Below are 20,107 nucleotides of genomic sequence, written 5' to 3' on the forward strand. Positions count from 1 at the left end.
ATTTTCAGAGAATTTGCATTATCTCTGCTCAGAAGAACTACAGTGATGCCCAGAAACACATGTCATTCGTACCACTTAATTTGTTCCAACACCCTCTCCATCTCCACTGTCTTCATGTGCTGTACCACATGAGCACTGAATCAAAGGCATCTCTGACTCACGCTCCATCAGTTTTCAATATTGTAGGTGCAATGTTTCTTTACATCGGCCCTGTCTTCAGGAAGTTTGACTATTATTTATTTATTATTTTATTTAGTGGATTTTATCTTTTCTTCTATCCATATAGAGGTTATATTTTATTTTTTACAATCCATCCTGAAAAGATACTCAGTTTTCTCTCAATCTGAAAGACACCATACGTAGAGAGGTAGAAAGAAAGAGAGTGGAGTATCTCTTCCTGAGTTACAAAGGGAAGTGATTTAAAAACCTTTTAGTAAGTGGTGGTAGAAATGAACGAGGAGAGCTAGCCACTCATTCATTATAATCACCCTTGTTTGCTTATTTTTTTAATCCCTGAACTCATCTGGATGCACAAACTTCAGAGGTGATGGGGATGCACCATGACACTCACTCTAGCCCTATAATTTTGAACTATTCCCACGTGTGCCATCTTCTACCCTACCTTCTTCATCCCTACACGATCATCATCCTGGTTCTAGAGTGGAAGAGAAAGTGAAATGATGGTTGGGGAGAGAATTGAAGGAGAAAAGAAAGAGTGTGGGATGATCTCCCATTTGTGTAAAAGCCTGTGACTCACTAGAGGTTCCCTCTCCACTCACCATCATTTGTCTGTCTAAAACTAGGCCAGGAGAAAGGGCTCAGCCCCTAAATTCTGAGGTCTCTTCTCAGTCCCTAGTCACTTTTGGATTCCTGTAGGACTACCAAGCTTCCCTTGAAAGCTCACAGATTCCTTGCAGTTCCTCGTCATCCATTTGTTTTCCAGATCCCACTGCCCCCTATTCTATTTCCCACATTGTCTGCCCTTTCCTCAACACTTGTCATTGGCTACAGATGGCATCTTGTATCCTGGCGAGCCCACTTTTTCAGCTGAGTGCCTTCATTTTTTTTTTTTTTTTTTTACCAGTTCCAAGGTGACTTCTCCAGCTCACTAAAACACAATCTCATATTCCCTCCATTAGTCTCCACCTGGACTCATTCACACAGGATGTATCTGGGGGACTTTCCGGACCAGTTTTCCCATCAGTGTCCACAAATGCAGCTGTCTTTCTTCTATTCTGCTACTTAAAAATACCCACCAGCTGGTGAGCAAAGTCTATCATGTGGCTTTTAAAGCCCGACCTCCAGTCTTTCCCCATGCACCTGAGAAACAATTTTTAGTGTGTAAGAGGTACTGGACATTGAAGTCATGGATTTCCACATGACTTGATAGACATTTTACTGCTGAGTGACACCACCAGTTTTTTTCTTCCAGAGTATTTTTGAATTGTGTAGGAAGGCTTGAACTTATTCTTTACCCCCAGACAAGCCTTGCCTTGTGACCTTCCTACCTTAGTCTACCACCAAGCTCAGCTCCAGTATAGTTCCTTTACAATATTTGTTATAGAAAAAGCTTACCTTCCTGAACTGAGATCAGTTTCCTGAAATATAAATACAGCTATGGACTCATTCCAGTATTTTTTCCTTTCCTTTCCATAAGATCACTTACTTTTTTACTAGTTTTTGCAAAATTATTTTATGATTTCTTACTGTGTGGGATTTCACAGAAAAAAGAACCTGAGACAACCTTAAAGGAGACAATAGTAAAGGCTGGGCGGTGGTGGCGCACGCCTGTATTCCCAGCACTCGGGAGGCAGAGGCAGATGGACCTCTGTGAGTTCGAGGCCAGCCTGGGCTACAGAGTGAGTTCCAGGAAAGGTGCCAAAGTTTCACAGAAAACCCTGTCTGGAAAAACTAGAGAGAGGGGGGGAGAATAGTAAGTATGTCAGGTCAAAAAACCCTGTGCTAGGGTTTTTTCATAATATACAATGGGAGAAATATGTGATCATAAGGTTTGTCTAGGATCATATTCTTCTACTTGAATGAGTGTGGGACATTTTCAAGAAACTAGAACTTTTCTGCCTATGTGCGTTTGAAACTTTTTTCTTCTCAAATGTATGTGTTTTATTTTGCTCACAGAAAGTGGCTCCCAGATGCTGGTTTCAGCAAGGAGACACTTGTCAGTATTAAGATGATGGTGGTCAAGGACAGTTAAAGAGTCTTGAGCAGAGTCATGAAGAAAGGATTTCAACATGAAAAAAAAAAAGAAATTCGGTTGAAGTGGAACATTGAAAACTATCATTAGAGAAGCATGGAGATGATCTTTAGTACATTTCCATTTGCATCTTGGCACTGACTCCTGGTTGTGAGAAAATGATAGCATAATGATCAAGCCCTGCAATATCTCCTCCATTCATTCACAAAAAACAGAATCCTCTTAGAATGCAGACAAAGGGTAACTTAGGAAGATCTCGGTAATGAATGGAAAAACAGGTTGTAGTTTTACTGAGTGTTGGAACAACCATTTATCCATTCAGTGTGCTGTCAGCCTGGGAGGCACAGAGCCTTGCTGGTGTACCTTCTCATTCCCTGTGACAGCACACAGGCATGAAGCTGGACATTATGGTTGGCACCACTGAGTACTTTCTCACTCATGTGCATGTCGTCTGAATGACTTCCTTCTGAGCATGATTCTTGTCGGTGCTTTTATTATTTACTCATTTTCCCTTTATATATATATATATATATATTTTGAGCTGAGGATCAAACCCAGGGCCTTGCGCTTGCTAGGCAAGCGCTCTACCACCAAGCTAAATCCCCAACCCTATTCTTTTAATTTTTAAGATTATAAAATAATTATATCATTTCCTCCTCCCTTTCTTCCTTCTAAAATCTCCTATACAGTTCTCCTTACTTTTTTTTTTTTTTAATTCATGGTCTCTTTTTTCATTAATTGTCATTTTACACACAACACACACACACACACACACACACACACACACACACACACACATACATATACATATATACATATGCAGTCTTATTTAATACCCACTGTGCCTGACATAATACCAGAGAGTGCTAAATACCCTACTTAGAAATCATACACTTAATGTATCTTTCTTATTTGACCCACAATCTAACATTTTTTTTGTCTTGAAAAGAAACATCTTATTAGAATTAAAGAATTTTTTAATTTTTTTTTTATGGTCTTAGGTCCCACAGACATTATTTTTCCATACTCCCATGTGACCTGGGCTAAACTGACCTGCAATCCTCCCTCTGTCCTCATGCTGGGAGTACAACTTCTCCTGATCATGGCTTTCCACGAGGTCCCCTCATGCTTCTATAGAGAACAACTGAGTCTCTTCTGTCAGTAACAGTCAGTGTTCTCTTGAGACTCATGAACATAACTTCCACAGTGTACGTATGAACCTTCACAGATCTGTGGTCTGTCCATAGTAATGCTTTCATGTACAAATGAGAACAGAGTCACTCCAGGGATAGCAACAGTTACCTTGAAAGTAAGAACACAAATTCTTGAATTACTAAGCAAACATAAGCTTAAACTTATACCTATGCCAGGCCCTAAATTTACAAGAATTTTATTCAATTCCAAAATATTTCTTGTCCTGGCACTTTTAAAGATAAAAATTTACTTTATTTCATTTCTTTACACATTTCACTCATATTTAGATAATGTTTGAACAAGGGCTTTAATCTAATTATATTAATTTTTTTCTTAAATTCCATGAAAATTGGTTTTCAGCTATATGTGATTAGCTGAAGTCATTAGGCATTACCGGCTCCTAAATTCACTATTTGGAATCCTCCATGATTATATTATTCTATTCTTTTAACAAAAAAATTATATTCTTAAAATTTTTTTTACTTTAATATTGGATGATGTTGTAGTGATTTTAAAATTTTGTATTATTAAAATGTAATATTAAATTAGTTATTAATTAAAACGTTTTATCAGAATAAGTACTTATGTAATTAAAGTTCATACATTGTAAATGATATAAAGAATTAATAAATTAATTTATACAAATATCTGTTAAAATCATGAAACATAAATTGCAATTTAATGTAGGCACAGCATATCAATGAATTGTATATTTATATACATTTTCTGTGATCCTAGATATTTTGAAAGTAATTTTACTTGATTTTTAACAAAGATCTAAAATACTCTTATGTGCATACTTGTTGCTATAGAAACAAAACCAGTAAATGATACACTTGAAATCAATCATTCCAGATGGGGCTAAGGTCCATTTCTGAGTGCTTCACATTTTCCAAACTGTCTGTCATCTGTGACAGTACACACTTGAACATCTGTAATCCAGGATCACAGCAAGAAGTCCTAAACTCAAGTTTCATTTCTACAGTAAACACAATTAGACATTTATATTAAATACAAGTTCTAGGCTGTTTTAATATATTAGTAATATGCATTGTCTTCTTGCCACCATCTATCAATTCACATTGTTACAAAATCTTCTCTAATTATTCCTTTACCTGAAGTCTCTCTGAAATCCATCTCTAGTCAAATATTAATGGTTTTATATTATAGCAGAGAAATTCAAATCAGTAATACTAGACTTGAGACATATGATTTAAGGAAGGAGAAATGATAGTCCTGGAGATGTGTTTAGAAGAAACTTTAAAAGGATAAAAGTGTTCTATAAGATTTAATTACAAAATTTTTATTACAAAAGCTGCCATATTCCTTAAAGAGTGGGTTAAAAATTGAGAGATGGGGAAATCCCAGCTGGTACAAAAGGGAAATTAAAATGAAGCAGTTGGGCAAAAAAGAACCCAGAAGTATAAATCAAATGGTGATGGTTGAACATGACACCGTAAATAAAGCAACTGCTTACAATTTCAGTGAATTCTATATGATTGACAAAATGTCATTACTGAGGGAGAAGAAACCATGAGCACAGGACGAGAGAACTAGGGAAACAGGCTTTGTCCAAGGTCAGAGGATTGATAGCAGAGTGTTCCCAACATTTGCCATGTGCTTTAGTATAATCAAAATGACACTGAAGGGCACACTATTAGAGCAATTAAAGAGTTGACGTATTTATTAATTCAAGTAACACTCTTTAAGAAAATCATAAAATTTTATACCTGGAAATCCCTCGGGAGAATGCCCAGTCCAATGGGCTGTTGGTGGTAGGAGCAAATGGGGCAGTAAGGGAGGCAGTGAGGCAGAGATGTTTGCCATTTTGTCTTCATAATCCAATATGCTTTTTGCACCAATTTATTGCAACCAAATCTCTTAAAGCAGTATACTAGAGAAGTTATTAATGATGAATGTTTCTTGGAAGGTTGGTAATATATGGAAGCCAATACATGACTGCAGTTGGAATCAAACTAGTAAAGCAAAGGGAAGTGTTTCTGTAAGTTATTTAAACATCTTACCTATGGAGATGCACCTTAATAAGTTCTATGGGAATTTAAGAAAATAATTTTCAGCCAGTGAAAGAGCTAACTAGAAGGAGGAAGGAGGAAGTCAGAGGGAGAAGGAGAGGTAGGGATTAGGAGAGAGAGGGCCAGGGCAAGGACACACACACACACACACACACACACACACACACACACACACACACACACACACACACACAGAAAGAGAGAGACACACATGCAGAGGGAATGTTCCCAACTTGTAGTATTTCACATAGGCAACACAAGTTTCTTTACATGGCATTAAAGAATTCTTTCACTTAATCCAAATGTTACCCTTTTTCTTTAGAAAAAAAAGTATTAGTAGCTGGATGTAGTGGTGCATGCCTTTAATCCCAGTACTTGGAAGGTAGAGCCAAGTGGATCTCTGTGAGATCTACTGTATAGATCTCTATGTAGCAAGTTCCAGGACAGCCAGAGACCCTGCCTCAAAAATACTACTTATTTTATCTGTGTTCCTGTCTTTTTCATCACATACACATAGGTGCACACATTCCAGGGCATGCAAGTGGAGGTCGGAGAGCAACCCCAGCCTATTGGTCTATCATGTGCATACTAGGGAGTGAACTCAAGTCATCAGACTTTAGCTGCAAGTACCTTTACCAGCTGACCCCCTCATCCCCAGTTTGAAGTCTGAAGATCAAAATCAAAGTCTTTCTCTACACTTCACAGGGCAGGGCATAAGTACACAATAGCCAGTTGGTCAGGAGGGAGTACCACCATAAACAAGGAACTACTGCCTGCTCAACTCTCAAGAGTCCCAGCACCAAGGAAGACAAATGGTCATCTTTAACACAGAGAAGAACAACTTAGTTCACCAGGATGCTAGACCGTCTCAGCTCTTTCTGTGCTCTGCAGTTTCAGACATACTTCTGCTCCCACAGATTGCATGCACTAGTTCAGAAGTCTTCCAATTTATTTGTCTACATTATCCAACAGAATGTTGTTTAATATAGATATTCTAGAGTGCCGAGTGAGCTTTACGATTTCATGAAAGCCTTCCTATGTAAGTAGATGTTGTGATCACAGGATATTGTTATTGAGAAAATAGGAGCAACAGTTATAATTACAGGAAGTAGAAACAGGCTGGCAGGTTAAATTGTTTCACAGTTTCTCTTACCTTTGCTTTGACTTAATATTTAGCATAGTGATGGTTTATCAAATATGAATTTTAAACAATGCTTTATTGCATTTTGACATGAAAAAGTCCCCTTGTTTAGATGTGTGCACATACAAGCACACCCTCAGGATGCAACTCTTAAGATTTTAAGCCATAGAAAGCTTGAAACACACACATTTATATTAAAACATCCTTTGCATGAATCCACTGACCCATTTTTCTAAAGGAAAAACTGCCTTTGGGTTTCCACTTGCATTGAAACTGTAACAAACAGAGCTCAATTGCATCCACACAGAACCTTGAAGACTATACTTCAAGTTGCACAACTGACCTTTTCCACAAAAAGTACAGGCATCCATTGCCTCAAAGGCACGAAAGTGCATTAAGGAACCTTATTTGAAACAAAGAATTGTGTTGCTTTTCTTGTATAGGAACCAATTTAGATGTCAAATACTTCTTTGCATTTCCTTGCATATTTGTAAACATGGCTTTTACTATTATTATTATTATTATTATTATTATTATTATTGTTATTATTTTAACTTAAAGGAATGTATTTAATCACTTTACAGGCTAACAAACAATACCTTCTCCCGTGAGCTGAGCAGAAGAAAAAAAATAAAGACTACACATTTAGCAGATTTTCAGACATAGAAAAGAGAGACTGAATACACATACAATCCCTTCCCACATCCTGGCATGAAGACCACAGCCTGGGCATCTCCAGCACAACCCACATGTGCATGGTGGAGAGCATTGTACTCACCTGTCTGGCTGAGCTGCGATGTGCTTCTACTTCTTCGCGATACAATGGCAACCACTTTGGCACTCAGGCTGGATCTGCGCTTCTTTCCGCCTGCTCCAACAGTCCCCACCGCCGTGTCTGACTGGCTGCCATCATTATGCTCCAGTGTGTACATCTCTCCACTTACACTGGTGCTCTTGATGATGGCTCTTCCTGAAGTCATCCGTCTGCCTTGCATTTTGGGGGTAAATGAACTATATTTACAAAGTAAAAACATATATACATCCATAAATTACAGGTCAGTATAACTGAAACTATAAAACTAAATTTTTTTGAAATAATACAAACACATTTTTTTTAGGTGAAAGAGCCAGCTGAGTAGTAGCTCTACTATATACATTTTCATATCACATCATTTTTCTTTCTAAAAACAGATTCATTTATGTGCATGTGTGAGGGCAAGAGAGGACCTGTGTGTGCACCAGGTAAGAACCAACCTCAGTCCCTCATCCTTGTATGTCAGCCACTTTATCAGCTGAGCCACCTTCCTAATCACTCACCAGTTTTTGTTTTTGTCTCTTTTTTAAACACACTCCATCCAATGGTTTTCAAGTCTCTCTTTGGATTATTTTTCATTTTATAGAAGGTATATTATATATTATTATTATAGTAAGAAATGAACATGTATTTGTTTCCTCCTTACTATATCCACAAATGAAATTCTACTATAACTCTCAACTTAATTTATACTATAGCTTAATTTCTACCATAGCTCCTGCTTTTTCATTAAAAAGTATAATTTCATTGCTCCTTGACCTCAAGTTCAAAATGTCGTTTCACCAGCACCAGTACTGCGATACTCAGAGCATCATTCCCTTAGGTCATGGAGAAGTTTAAAGTTAAGTACTTCAGCATATTTCTACTGTGAAAATATATGTAGAATGAGCTGGGAGGGTTCAAAGCTTTTTCATGAATATTTGATTATAGTAGTGCAATATTTCACAATGCTGACAAATGTTTATGAGATGACAAAAATTGGGGCAGCAAGTGTTACTATTTGAGATATCTGCATTAAGAAGTTATGGTAAGTAACTGTAAAAAAATGAGATTATTTCTCCTTGAAATCCAAAGTATTTGCTTAAATTCTTGCAGTAATCTTTGTATAAAGATGTCTATGGCTCTCTAGAAGTCTTGGAACACCTCTGATATTCAATGAGAGAGGTCAGGCTTTCTCAGTTCTACGGATTTACCAACATAATCAATCAGATTCATGAATACAAGTTCATTGCTTGTATTTAGTAGAGATACACTTTCTACGCCACCCTGCCCCATTTCTTAACTTCATTCATTCTGTTTCTGTTGTTCTCCACAAAATGATGGTAAGCCCTTATTGCCAAAAACAACTATAAAACTCATTGAACATGGAGAAGTCAAGCCAGTACATACCTAGAGCCTTCACCCTATTGGCTAGTGTTTGTGCTCCTGGAGGCAACTCTGCAGTTTACCAAAGGGGGAAGGTAAAACCCAGCTACAAACTGTTTGGTCTACAGTGGTGACCTGCCTGCAAGATGCACCAGTGCAATAGTGGCAAAAAGCTTGTGGGAGTAACCAATCAACATCCAATCCAATTTAAAGCCCACTTCATGAGATGGATTTCAATCCCCAAGCTTCTCAGGTGGCCTAGAACCTGAGACTATTATAGACAGGGACCTAGGAAAAAGTCAGATACTACTGTTTTGCTAACGGAACATAGAAATAAAATGATTCCCAGTGACACTCTGCCATTCTCAGATCAGTGTCTTGCTCAGCATTTCTCAGAGAAGCTTTTTCATGCAGTAGATGAAAACAAATACTAAGACCTGCAAATGGACAATGGACAGAAGTCAGTGACCTTGGAACATTCAGACCTTGGAACACTTGATCTCAGCCAAAAGGCTGAGAAGTGATAAATTAATTTCTTTAATGAAAGTTGAGAGCAATAATAGAATTCCATTTTATGGACATAAAAAAGAGAAAACAGATACATGTTAATTTAATTGACTGAGCTAATTTAATTGAAAACCTATTTTTAATTGAGAAAACTGGGATGTCTCTGTCCAATCACTCCTCTTGGGTCTCAGGAAACCATGTGGAAGGGGAGGCAGAAAGAGTGTATGGGGTAAACAAAGCCTTCTAAACACAGGAGGATTGACACACATATGAACTCACAGAGACTGTGACAACATGCACAGGAGATCCACAGGACTGGGCCAGATGAGTGCTAAGAGGTGGAGGGGACACAGCCCTCCATCCCTGTCCCTAACCCAAAAGCTTTCTTTGATTGAAAACCACTCCAAAAGAGCCTCACTGGATATACAAATCACTCTGAAGGGCAGGCTCCATGCCTAGCAGTAGATAGCCAACACAAAATGTACTCAATGCCATTTTTATAGATTGTCTCATAATGATTTATCAGGGCTTTTCTTTTCCCTAATATGTCCTTCGTGTATATACTGTGGTTTTTGATGTTGTGTTTTTATAGACCTTCTGTGTGTGCAAATGTGTGTGTGTGTGTGTATGTGTGTGTGTGTGTGTGTGTGTGCATCTACACTAGCTTCTTGTGCTTTTTCTTTGGCTCTTTTTCTTCTGTTTGTTTTGTACTACTCTTTCTTTTTATTTTATCTTTAATATTTTAGATACATTTAATATTCTAATAAGAGAAAGAAAGGGTGCGGATTTTTTGGAGGGACAAATGGAGAGGATCTGGGAGTAGTTGGAAAAGAGGAAACCATAATCAGAACATACTGTGTGAAAAATATTTATTTTCAATAAAAAACTAATCCTATCGCTAATATCGCTTGTATGAAAGACTGTTGCTGTGTAAAGTTGTTCGGAGTTTTACTGCATGTTAGTCCCATGGTTTATATTTTGTACTGATAAAACTAAGGTCTGATCTTATACTTTGCACACACTGTATGTATGGCTTTCCATTGATGACTGACTTCATTTCCAAGCAGGAAGTAAAAATGTGATCCATAAACATTCAAATACCCTGTGATATAACCTGCCTTGGTAGTCAAATAAAAGCTACACCTTTCTGTGAACTCATTCCAACTAGTTTTTAAATGATCTCTTCCAGGAGTTCTCTATATATCTCCCTCACCTCTTGTCATCTCTGCTGACTTGTGCTAGGCTTGTTCTTATCGCTTTGCCAACACTGGCTACCAAAGTCACCACTCTAAGGCAGAAAACCAGGCTTTTCTTGACCTAGTGCATATTATCCAGATTTGAAGTCATATCTGCAATTGTTCTCTCGCTCCAGCTACCCTTATATTTTTTGCAATGACTGTCTGCATATGAGCGCATGAGCAAGTCCGTGTGCCTGTGTGTATAATTATACAAGCTGCTGAGATTATCCTCAATGCTTGCGGCTATTCCATTGTTTTTCTCTTTAACAAACTAAGGAAAGCATTATCATTTTCATCTGCTCTTTCTTATCTGAAGTCCCCGCTTTGAAAATTTGTTTTAAAAGTGTGGAACACCCATCAAAGATGTCTAAATGTAATACTCGGACTAAATCAGCAGTGATGTCCATGAAGGGCATGTGATGAGCTTGCTCACGCTAGCCTTACCTTCTCTCAGTCTCCTCATCTGGTGCTGAGATAAAGCATCTTCTGTTCTCCTTTAACTAACTCTGACTTTCAGTCTGTGCTTTGAATTAATTTTGTTTTAATTTCCAGTTCTTGGTGAGGGGAGCTCTAATTATGCTTTGTTAGTGACTGCTAGTAACATTACAATTTGTGGTGACAACAGTGGATATATCTGTAGACGAAGACTTTTGGATACCAGGCAGCAAGGATACATTGATGGTTGGTTGGTAGATGATGGAAAATCTGGCTTCTTAGCTTCCTGATTGGTCTGCTTGTTTGCATACTAGCAAAAATTCATGTCATAAAATAAAAACATCTTGTACACACTGAATAGAGAACAGTCCAATGAAGCATGTTGGGCTATGGCACAACAGATATATGACAAAAATAAAACTTGTTATTCTTTTCATGAAAAATCATCTTTTGTGTATGAGTGTTTTACCTGCAAGATGTTATGCATTTTTATGACCTCAGAGGCCAAGGGGACATTGGATCCCCTAGAACTGAAGTTACAGGTGGTTGTAACCTGTCACATGGGTGCTGGGAATTGAACCAGGATCCTCTGGAAGAACAGCCAGTGCTCTTCACCAATGAGCCAATGCTGTTCACCAATGAGAAACAATCTTAATTGTTGGTAAATCATTGTACACTATGTGTATTTAGGGATACTATTCAAGCAGATGCACATTAGATAGCAAGGTGCCCTACATTTAAAAGAGGTTGTTTTGTAATCTGTGTGAGTTAATATCTATGTCTATAATTCCAACATAAAGAACTGAAGAGTCTGCATAGAGGAAATAGACAGAACTTCAAATGCTTTGAATATTTTTAAAGTAAAATCCATTCTTGAGAAACTGCTGGCTTAGAAGAATTTCAATACAAGGATTGAAAAGTATAGATGTCCAATAGTTTTATGATTTTAACTAAGGAGGTTTATGAAACTATGCCTAGATTTTGCGTCACATCAGTAGGTTAGTTATAAATCAAAACAGGCATCAGTAAGTAATACTGAGAATCTAGAGAAATTTTAAATTTAACATTGCTAGTGGGAATTTTAAACAATAGTAGTGCTTTGGAAATGCTTTGTCATTTAGTTATATTTGGAGTTGCATATGAATTAAAATTTTCACTTAAAAGTTAAACAAAGTTATCATATAACCCAGCAATTTAATTCTCAGAAATCCACTCAAGATAAATGAGAACATGTATTCACACAAGGCCATACATGAGTACTGAAAGCATCATTATTCAAAACACTCTAGTGGAAGCAATTCAAATGACCACCATCTAATGGGAAAATAAAATGAGGCATACCCCCACAATAGTGTATTACCAATTACAAAAAAGAATGAGCTACTGATGGATGTTAAAATACAAACAAAGTAGCAACATTCTATATGGAAGAAACCAGAAACCAGGGAAAATGCCCATGCAGGGCATAAACTCATCCCAGCAAAATGTCTAAGAGTGAAATGTACTTTAAAAAAATAAATAAACAACAACAAAAATGCATAAACTCATCTCAGTAAAATGTCTAAGAGTAAAATGTATTTAAAAAAATCTTCAGATCAATGATTTTACATAGAGGAGACAGATTTGGTAAACTGCTGGTATGTATGAATTTACTTGATGATGAAATTTATACAATCAGATGTGAGTATTCCTTGTCTAACTTTGTGAAAGCACTAAAAATACTGATGTGCATTTTAAGAATGAATTTTACAGTCGGGTGGTGGTGGTGCACGCCTTTAATCCCAGCACTTGGGAGGCAGAGGCAGGTGGATCTCTGTGAGTTCAAGGCCAGCCTGGGCTACCAAGTGAGTTCCTGGAAAGGTGCAAAGCTACACAGGGAAACCCTGTCTCAAAAAAAAAAAAGAATGAATTTTACAATATCTCAATTTAAAAATAAATAGCCTTATATCTTGCCTAGATTTTGCCAGTGGGCATATAATACAACTTCACAACATTATTTTAGTAATACCTAAGTTAATTTTCTCTGGAAATATTTTCTAAGCAATTATACAGCAGCTTTATTTCTTAAATATGTATTCAAATAATATTTCAATATCATGGAAAATGGACAATGACATATCTAATTTAAGCTTTCAGTGTGGAAAAAACCCTCTGATAGTCTAGTACACAATTGATAAGCACATGTAGAACAAACGATGAGAAAGCCATCACATGGAACTAGCCTGTTTCTCCTGTGGCTGGTGGATATTAGAACCATAGGCAGTAACAAGGCCAATCTGGTACTTAGCAGAGCCTTGAGGACTTCATGAGGTGAAGCTTGATGTGACAACACATTACTCCTATTGTAAGATACTGTATGCACACATATATGAATATATGTGTGTATATTTAGGAGATTTGGCATGCTGTAAGTAACTACAAAATAACAAGGCTAGTAGAAAATCTGAAGAAATTTAATCAAATGGAAAAATGTCAACGGTATTAACAGGTTGATTTTATGTAACTTTTAGGAAAAATAATGCTATTAATTAAACTATAAGATACTGTCCATAGTTTTATGGATCATTAAACTTATAGAAGAAATAATAATGATAATGTATAATTAAAAGAACAACTCCAATTTTTTTAAAAGACAGACAAAAGTAATAAAAATCAGACAAAAGTAAATGTGAAACATCCTGAACTCACTGTCCATAACATAAGTGAAGAGACGTTTTGCTCCCTAGAGATAAAAGACTAATGGGCCACTTAAGATAATCTAATTTCCACCTTCACATGATAGATTTTTGTGCATTTTTCCAGTGTCTGGAGGCTGGTGCAAACGCTTGTGACAGATAAAAAAATAGGAACCGAGATCTTCTCTCAGAAGCTGTGATGCTTTAGAAAACGCAGACCTATGAAAAATAGTCTTATTCTTAAGTTTGCAGCATATTTAGAATGAAAATAATATAGAATATATAGGAAAAAACTGAACAAATTCTGTAAGAAAGAAAAGAATGAGTAACAGGTACCTAATCTGTAGAAGCAACACTTACACATGAAACTTGTCTTGCATCTCTCCTGTGGATTACAGAAATACAGATCAAAGAAAGACAGAGGGTCATTGCGACTTCATGTAAAATACAGAAAGCAGTAACACAAGGCATTATAAACAGTTAAGTCTACAATGTGCATATATTTGCAATACTTTTTGCTATGTTGTTAAAACTCAGTAAGAGAAATTGTTTCAGTCCTACATTAAGTTTATAATGCCATATGCATCTATAAACATATTCTGGAGATAGGAATAGAAACCTGTTTATCAGTATTATGTTGTCACACCCAGGCATCTGGCTGATAAATTCCAGAAGATATAACATATGGACTGATGGTTGATAAGCCATATATATCAGAGTGCCTCCTGAAAGTCAGTTCAGAATAATATCTAAGGGGGTGTACTCAGATCAGCTTACATTCAAGCCTCTCAAATAGACCAAATCTTCAGACACAATGGTCTTTTAATATACAATGAATCTCTCCCTCACACATATCTATATACTGGCTGATAACACAGAGATATAAGTAGCCTTTAGAAATGAAGTCTTTCACTCTATTTATTAAGTTGTTCCTAAAACTTATTTGTTTATAGATATTTCATGTTACATAATATTATATGTAATGATACATTATGAATTCTGTTTCCCAGTGTTTGCTACTAGCACATGAAGACACCATTGCTTTTTGTATATTGACGCTGGCTGTATCCAAAGGCTTTGCTAAAACTGACCTATTAATTATACCAGATGATCCTTCTGATTCTCTTGTGTTTTGTGTATTTATAAACACATAATAATAATGTTTTAATTCATTTACAATCTCCACAGCTTTCATTTATTCTCTGGCTACATATGACCATGGCTGAACAGTAGTGGTGTGTACATGGTTCCAGGGAAGAACTGCTCCGTGCTGTGTTATTAGGTGCTATTAGAATTATTTCAGATTAACTTTTAGCTTCACAGTAAGAATTGCTGTTTCCTGGTTTTCTAAGATGGCATTTTTATTTATTGTTTTTTGAGTCAGAGGTTCACACTGCAACCCAGAATGAACTAGATGTCTCTATGAAGCTCAGAGTGGCTTTGAATTGTGGTGATATTTTATTTGTACATTCCAATAAAGCTTATCTGAAGATCAGAGGAAAAAGCCAGTCAATATATTAAACATAGAAGCCAGGCAATGGTAGCACATGCCTTTAATCCTAGCATTCAGGAGGCAGAAATTCACCCAGATCTCTGTGAGTTCAAGGCCACACTGGAAACAGAGCCAGGTGTGGAGGCACACACATTGAATTCCAACACTAGTTAACCATAAAGGTTTGGAGGACAGGAAGTGACAGAGTTGGGCAGGAAGAGGAAGTGATGTAGCTGGGCAGAGAGAGGAAGGGAGATTTTAGGGACAGAAAGGCATATAGGCGTGGGTATACAGGAAGTAGCTCTCTTTGGCTGAGGATTTTTAAGTGGTAAGATTGTAGCTGGCTTCTTTCTGCTTTTCTGTTCTCTTAGTTTCTACAAATATCTGGCTCTGGTTTTTTGTTGTTGTTGTTTGTTTGTTTTTTGTTTCTTTTTTTGTTTTGTTTTGTTTTTAATAAGGCCATTTAGCAATTCATCTTACACTTGAATTCTTGATCATTGTCTACATTCAGCTTCCCAAGTGCTGAATGCTCAGGTTATCATTGTGATCCAAACCTACCTGTAAGATTCCATTTCATCTAAATGTGTGCTGTACTTGATCGTATACTTCTTTTATAACCATATTCATTAGGTAGGGGATATCCACTGAGATGAACATTTTACTTCTTTCAACTTTGTCATGAATTATATAGACTGTTAATGCAATTTTGTATTTAGTGCTAATGTATTCTACTATTCTTTATCTCTTTCTCTCTACCCCTCCTCCCAGTCTTTATCTAGATTATCCAGATCTGTCTGATGGCACATACCAGCCAATTCCTACAGAGAAAGGAAACTCATTCCACCTCCAACCACACAAGAGCCCTGGCCCTCCAAATAGACAAGGACACTGGCTCCTGCTCCTCTCTCCACCCTGGGACATCTGTCTCTTTATGTGCTTTGCTCTGAATGTGCATTATTAGCTTTTCTCATTTCATGTTATGCATATTAATTATTTGTATTTACATTATTTCTCTTTCTTTCTCAATCCCTCTCTCCTTACCAGTTTGTTTTCCTTGAATTGTTGGGGATTGAACCTAGGATCTCATGTGTGGTAGTCCAGCATTCTACTATTGGGCCATACCCTTACATCCAGGTACTCAGTTCTGTTGCAATTATTGAAATACCTGGAGGCAAGAGGAAAGTCTACTACTGGCCATTAAGTTTTATCTACCCTCCCTATTTATTCTTCCATATCTTTTTTGCTTAAATTTGAAATTGCATGACTTTACAGTTGTTCCACTATTAGTACTTGGATCATGGGTTTTCTACTTTGATGATTAAAATATGCATTCTGAGTTACTGAATTCTTCTTCAAATGATACCTTTTGCCCTTTTCAGAATAATGGAATAATTGTCCAGGAGAGAACTACTCCCTCATAGTCATAGGAAGAAAAAGACTGAATACACGATTAATGTGGGACCACAGTGCACAAAATATCCTGTGTCAAAGAGGTAGTAAGGAGTGGACACATTCCTGAGGTTGTCTTTTGACATTCACTTGCTCACTCACCTGCTCTCACACACATGAATGTGCAATTACACACACACACACACACACACACACACACACACACACACACACACACACAAAATGGAGAGGGGAGCATGGATTTGACTCTCTTTAAGACAGGATCTCTTACAGGCCAGGAACACATCAAGTAGGCTAGGCTGCCTAGCCAGAGAGCTTCTGGGATTTTCTTGCCTCAGCCTCAGGAGAGCTGAGTCTGCAAACATGTACCACTATGACCAGCTTTTGGTTATTGCTGTTTGTTTGTTTTTCAAGAATGGTTCTCACTTTTTAGTTCATGTTTGTCTAGAACTAAAACTCACTATGTAGTTTAGGCTGTCATGGAACTCAGAGTGCTGGGATTAAAGGCATGTGTGACCCTGCCCTTTTCAATGCCCAGATTTTAACAGAGGTGCTGGTGATATTTGAATTCAGCTCCCCTTCCTTAGAAGACAAGAATGTTAGGACTGAGTTTCTCTAGTCTCCACCCCTTCTAAATTTCCCACATGAAAACAAAGATGTTCATCTCAGCCCGCCTGTCTTTTGTAGACCTCGGAGTTCCTTCTGTCCTCCCCTCACCCAGCAGTCCTTGGAATCTCTGCTTGTACTTCTGCTCTTCAGTGCCTGCATTTGCTTGGTTTATGGGAAACATTCCCTCTGTGTGACTAACTCACTAGCCGAAGGAAATCTACAGCAAATACTGAAGCTCTTCCTGTGCCAGCTACCACATTCCCTGTTAGTTCCTCAACTGGAACAGCCTTAACTGGAGACAGAGGCAGGTGTATCTTTGTGAGCTGGAAGGCAGCCTGATCTACAGAGCGAGATCCAGGAAAGACAAAAAGCTATACAGAGAAACCCTGTCTCAAAAAACAAAACAAACAAAAACTATTTTGTTGCTTACAAATTCTTTCTACCAGATTTTTTTTTTCTTTGCTCTTGCTTGCTGTTTATAGATTTACGAAATCTGCCAAAAGCTGTGTTATCTCTACTGACTGTGCCACTGGACTGCTCGCTTTTTAGTAAGGGCAGAATTATTAGATCAGCTGTATTTTCCATGAAATTTTCAGATCATAAGTAATGAAGACATATATCGCACAGACTCTAGCCATGCCTTTCTTTCTCCTTTCTTTCTTCCTTTCTTTCCTTTTGTTTCCCTTATTTTTGAAAGAGGCACTTGCTGATTGACAGACGGTCCCTGCTTTAACCCTGGAGGTGAAGAGAAAAATAGATTCTTAAAATCTCTACAGATTTCTTTCCTGCCTTTGTGGATACCTGTTTGCTTTCCTTTGCAAATAGCAATTTGTAGAACTATTCCAATATAAAAATGACTTTCTTTTTCTGTTATTTTCATCACATGCAATAAAGTTAATTTACAAAAATTAAAAAATTTAAATGATGTAATTTAAAAACATCATTTCTTCCTCCCCTTTCCTCCTTCCAAACTCTCCCAATACCCCTCCCGACTCCTCTTCAAATTCAAGGCCCCCTTCTTTGGCAGTTGTTACTGAACTGCTCTCATCGGGTGTCCTGATTCTTCACAGAGTGACAGACCTATCCTTCTTTGCCTAGAGTCCAAGTCTTCTATAACTCCTAGGGTAAGACATCGTTCTCAGGTGTGGCAGGTCTAAACTCTTGTTAATGTCAAACACTAGCCAGGTACTTTTGTTGTCCTTTTCAAAGTTATGACATTTATTTTAGTGAATTCTACATTTTATTTAATACCTGCTTAGAACATCTGTTCCTGACATTTCTGCTCATTTTAATTTCAATTTGTCTGACTTTAGAAGCTGATTTGTTTTAAGTTTTAGCTTAGCAATGTGGGTGATTTTTCAGCTTTGTGTCAGATTAAGTTTTAAGTTTTTTGGGTTTTTTTTTTTTTATAAAATTAGAGAGGTGCAAAAAAAATCAGTAATTTGTAACTTTAAACTTGTAGTTGTAAGGTATACTCAGGTAATCAATTAGACATTGATGGCTCATTTGAACCTGTATTCCAAATGGAACAACATGGACTCCACAAGGTAATGATTGCTTCTTACTGGGAAGAGATACAGAATAATCCTAGAAAGTGAAAGAACACAGTAGAGAAACAGTAGCTCGACATGGCAATAAGAAGAGAAAAGAAAATACACATGAAGCTGTAAAGCTAAGGAGGATGTCTGTCTTGTTATGTCCCAGGATGATCACTTTCAGCTATATCATCTTCATTCAAGTATCCAACAAATGACTGAGTGAATAAACAGAACAAAACAAAACCCAATCAGAAACAGCTCATTAGCTAACACTCTCATTATCAGTTAGTAACAGTACCAAGATGAGTGCAAGAGACTGACACCTAAGTAGAAAGCAGTCTGTGGGGAAGGCTGGTTGTCCTCACACAGTCCTGTCATTGGAATTCTGATTGCATGGTGCTCCTTATTCAACCATTACTAACAATTCTCTTTATCTCATGCCTGCTATTCTCTCTGTGGACTGAAATCCTCAGTTCCCATAATTATTTATTTCTTCAGTTGGAAGGAGTTCTTTCTGTCCTCATCCCCCACATTACATCTCTGGCACAGCCAAATCTGAATGGAATGGCAGAAGTCATAAAGCCAGCAGAACTGCTTGACAAAGATCCAGCAGAGCTGAGCTGCATGATGGCTGCCATGCCGCTTTGGTTTTCATCTCCACCTGTTGCATACTTGAGAGACTTTTAATATTTGTACAATTTGAGGATATTGTATTGATGGAAAATTCCTTGAGAATCATTAATGCCTTCTCCCAAAATGCTGTTTCTAAGCTTCATCAAGAAAGTCCTGAACATACTATTCCTGCTGTTTTTAGGGAAATATCCTTATCTACTTGAAGGTCTTTCTTATGCCTTGGAGGTTGTAACACACAAAGAAGCCAGAGGTCTCTTCATGAGGCTCTGAGATGTTCTTGAAACATCTATCCATGTACTTACACAGAAACAAGATATTCAAAACAAAGTAAACTCAAAAAAGTCAACAAAGATTTGGTGGGCTAGAGGAGTTGTCCACAGCTCAGATTATAAGTCTCTTCCCACTGTACACTCACACAATTACATGGCATACAACTCTGCCCTACATAGAGACATATTGATGAGCAAAGTAGAGAATGGAAAGATGATAAAAGAATGAGATGTCAGGACCTCCTTCTCTTAGAAAAGTTAGCTCATGCAGAACAACTATAATGTCATATGAGCAAGGAACAATGGAATGCCAAGATTAGACATATAGACAAATTCTATAAAGATATAAATGTGAACATTGTATTATGCCAGAATTTGAATAACTGCAGCAACTTTAGCCTGAGGATTTTTCCCAGGCAATCTGACCACTAAGAGTTAATAATACATTGCTTGGGACATGGTAAAATGCCTGGGAAGGCTTGAAGACTTTGTTTCGGTCTAGTGTCCTTGAAGCAACCAAAGCTACCAGCCTAAGAATAGGC

General features: G+C 37.3%; 1 protein-coding gene across 40 annotated transcripts in view; it reads right to left on the bottom strand.

The window, feature by feature from the left end:
• The window catches only part of Rims1 (regulating synaptic membrane exocytosis 1), a 499,782-nt gene that overhangs the window by 65,424 nt on the left and 414,251 nt on the right, over positions 1 to 20,107 (bottom strand). For 22 of the 40 annotated variants that reach the window (XM_036167469.1, XM_036167430.1, XM_036167434.1 and 19 more), the window contains one exon: positions 7,359 to 7,591. The exons of 10 other annotated variants lie outside the window; for them this stretch is intronic. In XM_036167469.1, the coding sequence (XP_036023362.1) occupies positions 7,359 to 7,591 (233 nt within the window). The remainder of the gene's footprint in view (positions 1 to 7,358; positions 7,592 to 20,107) is intronic. 8 more of the 40 variants (XM_036167445.1, XM_036167441.1, XM_036167438.1 and 5 more) reach the window with 1 other exon arrangement.

The sequence above is a fragment of the Onychomys torridus genome, chromosome 18, assembly GCF_903995425.1.
Source record: "Onychomys torridus chromosome 18, mOncTor1.1, whole genome shotgun sequence".
Lineage (NCBI taxonomy): Eukaryota > Metazoa > Chordata > Mammalia > Rodentia > Cricetidae > Onychomys > Onychomys torridus.